This window comes from Condylostylus longicornis, unplaced genomic scaffold (assembly GCF_029603195.1).
Source record: "Condylostylus longicornis isolate FDR11 unplaced genomic scaffold, ASM2960319v2 ptg000135l, whole genome shotgun sequence".
In the NCBI taxonomy this organism is placed as follows: domain Eukaryota; kingdom Metazoa; phylum Arthropoda; class Insecta; order Diptera; family Dolichopodidae; genus Condylostylus; species Condylostylus longicornis.
Window position 1 is genome coordinate 8,185,828 of NW_026578103.1, and position 6,228 is coordinate 8,192,055.

The window sequence follows — 6,228 nt, forward strand, 5'->3', positions numbered from 1 at the left end:
AAATTTTCCTTTTAACGATCCTTTTTAAGAACTGTGTATGTTGCTCACATAATAAGTGAAAAAAATTTAGTTTTTGATATGTACATATTCAAATAACTATAATTGCTCACAATATCCTTGAATCCATTACTATTTTTCATTCTTATCATATTTTGTGCATGCCTGTGTACGTACATGAAAACTATAACAATTGAATGAAAATTATATAAGAGGTTCGTGCACTTTTTCAAAGTATCAGGTTATTTATAAAATAAAAAACGGCAATCAAGTAATTGCATCGGTATTTGGGAGTAAACAAGATATAGTATTCAATTAAAAGAAATCGGCATAATAACACAAAATGATATATTCAAAATGCACTGAAATAAGAACTTAAATAAAAAAAATGTCGCTAAATAGTAATCAAAATATCATATTTATATTTCATAAAGTTAATTTTTACTTAAAATTAATAATCTTTTTATATTACATAATATGTTTTTTTATTAAAGATATTTAGCACCTTTCGCAAAACATTCTTCTCTTTGTCAAAAATATGTTTATAAAATTTCTTTTGTTACTAAATTATATTTAAAGTATAATTAATTTAATCGAAAAATACGTACATTCTTAAATATAAAGTTGATTAACTCGAGTTTCATAAAACATAATCATTTATATATTTATATTTACATTTTAGATATTTTCATTAAATTGTCTTATTTATAGATTAAAAACAAGAAAATATTTAATATTTTACTATCGAAAATTTTTCGAGGTATAAATTAAAATTTTTTTTAATGCTTTTATTCTTTTTATTAATTATAAGACTTGTACTAAAAATAAACTGGCAGCTGATCCAACAGCTAAACCCGTACTTAAAGAAGTTACCATAATAGATGATGCTACTTCTTTTTCATGTTGCATTACAATTCTAAAATGAAAAGAAAATACGAAAGTAATATTAATTGGGAAACAATAGTAGATCGTTTACTTACTTTGGCACTTTCGTTAATACATTATTAGCTAAAAATCCATTGGAAACAGAAAAAACTGCCATTAACATTATAAATGTTGCATCCGAATGTATAAGCGTTGGCATGTAAACGTGATCTACGTTACATAATAAAAATGCAGGAACACATCCCATTCGTAATATCGCCCACATCAAAGTTGTGTGTGGATTTTCAGGCTAATGAGGGTTATATAAAATTATAAAAAAAAAAATTGTTGAATTCTTATCGTAATTCTAAATGCAATAGGGGCTCACATTCTATATCAAAACAATATAATGTTAGTATTTATAAGTTGTATAAACTACTGCATTAATATTTAATATTAATATTTAAAAATAATTATTATAAATATAGTATTATACCTTTCATTGTGCTATTTATAAATTTTATACTTAATTTTTTTCTAATTTTATTTATAAGAGTAAATTTAAATAAAAAAATTCATATAATTTTAATACACACCTTTTCGTACAAACCAGCTAATATCCTACCTAAATAATCACCGGAATTGAATAATAAATAGTTTATAACAGGCATGAAGTAAAGATCTACAAAATTAAATAATATTATTCAAGATATTTAAGTAATTAATTGTTTTTTATATACTATTCCATGCTTTCCCATTTCCATGATACTGTGATCTAACCAATACTGTAACTGATGGATAAACGCATAATGATGTTGAAAATACCAAGAATATTATTAATGCATATATGTATATCTTGTGAAAAACTTGTTTTATATTTGGAATTAATACAGCATTATTGGAATCATTTGGATCATATGGTATTAGTGGTTCAGATTTCTCATACAAATAATAATTAAAGAATTGTGTTCTTGACATAATAATATAAAATATAATGGATAAAAGTATTATAATATTTCCAAGAACGAAATATGCGAATGCTGTTGTTTTAATTGATGCTCCAAATGCTAATGTTACAATAAAAGCCAAAGCAGTTAGGATACCACCTAATGCTTGACCACTCACTACAGCGGTCATATATTCTGACGGAAATAAACCGGCAATCCCGAATAGTGCACCGGAAAATATTGCGGAAAATACTACAAAAAAAAAAAATTTTTTTTTTTAGTGTTAATCATAAGAAATATTTTACTAAAGTTTTAGTTTTACTTACTATTAATATTAATTACAGTTCCAATTGTTAAAGCAAAAAAACCAGCTTGCCAATTATCAGTATTAACTTCGATAAATGCTGTTGTTATCACAAAAAATGCCAATATTATTGTTAAACATCCAATCATTTTTAATTTTATCGAAAATAAATATCCATAAATTGTATTCAAGATAAGAAATAATGTACCCGACATGGAAGCTGTAACTGTGATATCGGATTCAAAACTTTTTTGCCATGGTGTAAGTACATCAGTTGTGTTATCAGTAACATTTCGGAATTTGTACATCCAATACTATAAATAATGAGAGATATAACAAAAAATATTAATCACAGTTCTTCAATGTAATATTTATAAAGTGATATTGTAATTGTATCTACGATATATATATATATATGTATATTGAATTATGATTCATTTTTTGTTGATCTTTCATGGTAACAAGAATAAAGGCACTTACATGGATATTTTATATTTAAAATTATGCATGCAATTGTTATATTACTCTTATAATATAATATTATAAGCCCGTATATTAGAACATGGATGAAAAAAAAAACAGAATTTTTGCCTGATGATAAAAATAATAAAGTCGTAAGTACAGGCATGTTTTTGATAAATTAGAATCATAATCTATATTGGCTTATAAATTAAATAAATAGAATGTTTACAGTTTAAATTAAATAATGCGTCCCTCTAAAGTAAAAACATAAATTGAATTGTTTTTCTATTCCCGAAAAAATATTTATCAATAATTAATCAATTTTTTAGTGTCTGTCATACAATAAAAAAATTATAAAAATAATAAAATATTCAATAATATATATTTGTAGGTGCATAAATATATTGTTATCGCTCTTTGTTGAAATGAACAAAAACTATAAACGTATGGAGCGTAATGGCATTTAAATTACAGTATAATAAAAAGTCTGAAAATATTTGATTTCATTTTAATGCTGTAATTAATGATCATTTTATATTTATTATCCTTGATTCTCTTTTCATCATGGTTTTAATTCTATTTTTTGCATCTAAAATTCATTTTATAAAATTAGAATAAATCAAATTGAACTTTACTCATAAATTTTGTATACATATATTAGTTTATGTATTTGAATTATAATTAGATTATTATTTATTTTGCGTATTACTTACATCCTCCGCTGTTACAAAAAAGTTCCATGGGCACATTGTAGCTATTCCTAATAGATAAAACACTAAATAATTATAATTAAATCTATCTGGTGGTATATTATGAATGATTTCATTAGAACTTAATGGTTGAACAATAATTCCAACACTTTCTTTATCTTCATCATCTTGATATGATGATGTATCATCAATTATGTTTTCATCATTTCTTCCTTCGTTGCTATTTGCTCTATTTCTAATGTCATTTTCTTTGTTATTATGTGCAATTGGACTATTTGTTTCATGAACTTCTACATTAACTATAGCTGTATTATTTACAGCTCCTTCTCTTAAATTATCATCATTGTTGGTTTCATTTTCCGATTCGTCAGATTCAATTAAATTGAGTCGGCTTTGTGTACCATGCCTCATTCTAATATATTTTTAAATGGAATTGTAATCCTTAAAAACTTTGTCATAAATAGAATTCAAATTTTGTTTAATGTTTGAACAAAGAGATATAAAGCGTGGATTGCATGGGTTGCATGCATTTACTTTCAATATTAATATTATAATTTGATGAATGCCTTGACCTATTCAATAAATATAAATGTTCTTAACCAATTTTTTTTTAGATTTTTTGTGTTTCTTGTTTTTTCACTGCTGTTTACTTTCTCTTTTAATATTTTTTCATATTGAAATTTGAATATTATTTCATATACACAGATTATTTATTTAAAAATCATTAATTTGATTATTTTTTTATGGTAGTGATGGCGACAAATGATTTTTAACTAATTATATTCTTCAAACTGATGTAAAATTAAGACGTAATCCAAACAATTCTTCTAATTAATGATATGCGAAATATGAATATGTGTTGGGGATAATTTTTTCAAAATATTTATTTAATTATAATCACAACAGCTGATTTTGACAACAAGGGTTGTACTTGTAACAAGGTATTTTTTTGTATACTTTAATAGAATGGTTTTGGTCTTAGATAAAACAAAGAAATTCCTACATAAAATATTTAAAAAATCTCTCCAAAATTTGAGTCGTATTGGAAATAAACGAAAATGAGGCAAATGGAAATTTTAGTTTCAAAATGTCACTAGTATTCTATAGGAGCGTTCCAATCGTTTAAAAAAAAAGCTGAATAATCACTAGAAAATAATTTAGATGATATTTTTTTAAATTCATAAGTTTTTATTAGTTTATAAAGTAAGAAACAAGAATGGAAGCTTTTGAAAAGTAAAAAAAGTCTAGCTGCTAATGAATTGTAAAATTAATTGCGAAGTTTTCAAAATGGGCTTTTATAACCAATTACATTTGATTGTTAATGCTATAAAAATTGGTTCTACAAAACGGGAACCCTTTTCGACTCTTATGTTATGAAGTACATACAAATAATATAAAAAAATTGTTAACGGTATTGTCTTTGTTCTTAAAATTCGGATTAGACTGCAATCAGAAGCAATCAGACTGCAATCAGAAAGACAACGCTAAGAAAGCGTGGTTAGAATAAACAGTACAAGGATGAGTTCATATTCCGATACTCGTAAAGATTACAACTAGGATTGAAATAATTTTATTGTGTTCGAAATTCAATTACTGAAGTATTTACCCCGTCATCATCAAAATATTGTTTGGATGTGATGCTTTGTCTGATGCAAATTTCAAATGAAAATTAAAAAAAATCTAAAATTACCATCGTTGGATATCATCGCTTGGCATCATGTTGGCATCATGTTAAGGAAATAGCACCTATATATGTATCATGATATAATTTTGTTGGGTGAAAGGTGTAAATCCCAGAACAAAACGACAAAATGCATGCAATGCGTTTTATATGAAATAATTAAAAAAAAAGCAATACCTGTCGGCTTTTAAAATTCTGGAGTTTCAGTATAAGGTTACTTCGAAAACAATATAATATGTATGTATGTATATTATAAGTAGAGCTTTTTTCCTCAAATCAAATTCATTCGAATTGTGAGGTAACAAACCGATTGTAAAACCAACAGGAACACCAACAATAAATACAATAAAATAAAGTAATAGTTTCTGCACAATACGTTTAGTAAGTAGGTACCTATAATACTTATTTGAATGAAATGCAGATTTTAATATTTCTTTATTATTTTAGCTTGGATCTTTATTGTAAACCTAACGATTAATACACGAAAGCTATTTATGTAATATGCAGTAAGTAAGTGGCTTATTTTTACATATATTTTTACCGACCGTATTGTGTAAACAATAGGTAGGTTATGTGATAGCAACAAATTTTGCATATCGAGTTTTCGGTGGGAACGTACTTCTGCATAGTAGGGAAGTGTAAATAAACTATTTTTAGCATCCTGTCGGTCTGTCGGTCTGTCGGTCTGTCGGTCTGTCCGTCTGTCGGTCTGTGTGTGCACGCGTGTATCTCAAGTTCGGCTGAACCGCTTTTGATGAAATTTTATATGTAAGTTTGTTTCCACCATGGCACGGATCGATCAACTTTTGGTATATATCAGGCCTCGGGAACTGCACTTTTTAGCGGGCCTGTTTTACATTTTTGAACATTTTGAAGAAAATATTCAACCGATTTACTTGAAATTTTATATATAAGCTCAGCTCGACCGTCCGCAAAAATTCGTATATTTTGGAAGAAATCAGGCATCGGCAACTAGACGTTTACTACGGGCCAAATATACATTTTTGCGTATATAAAGAGAAATAATCAACCAATTTCATTGAAATTTGATATATGAATTCCTCGTATTAAAACAATGAACATATAAATTTTTTGGAAAGATCAGGGCTCGAAAATGGATTTGCGGGCCAATTTTACATTTTTCACCATTTTGAAGAAAGTATTCAACCGATTTACTTGAAACTTCATACATAAGCTTTGCTCGATCATACGCAAACATTCCTAACTTTTGGAAGAAATCAGGCATCAGCAACTGGGCGTTTA

At 26.4% G+C, this 6,228-nt stretch overlaps 1 protein-coding gene across 1 annotated transcript; it reads right to left on the reverse strand.

Annotated features, from left to right (window-relative positions):
* Positions 1 to 542: 542 nt before the first annotated feature.
* On the reverse strand, positions 543 to 4,124 carry LOC129615313 (equilibrative nucleoside transporter 3). The gene is made up of 6 exons (XM_055530453.1): positions 3,288 to 4,124; positions 2,135 to 2,426; positions 1,602 to 2,060; positions 1,458 to 1,543; positions 978 to 1,171; positions 543 to 913 (listed from the first exon to the last, which is right to left on the reverse strand). Exons 1-6 carry the CDS (start codon positions 3,693 to 3,695, stop codon positions 802 to 804), a joined length of 1,551 nt encoding a protein of 516 aa, XP_055386428.1. The 5' UTR covers positions 3,696 to 4,124; the 3' UTR covers positions 543 to 801.
* Positions 4,125 to 6,228: the final 2,104 nt, after the last annotated feature.

Coding starts and splice junctions, on each gene's coding strand:
- LOC129615313 (XM_055530453.1), bottom strand. CDS start 3,695: ATGAGGCATGGTACACAAAGCCGACTCAATTTAATTGAATCTGACGAA. Junction 1,544..1,601: donor AAATGGGAAAGCATGGAATA/GTATATAAAAAA, acceptor TTAATTTTGTAG/ATCTTTACTTCATGCCTGTT. Junction 1,172..1,457: donor TAGCTGGTTTGTACGAAAAG/GTGTGTATTAAA, acceptor AACCCTCATTAG/CCTGAAAATCCACACACAAC.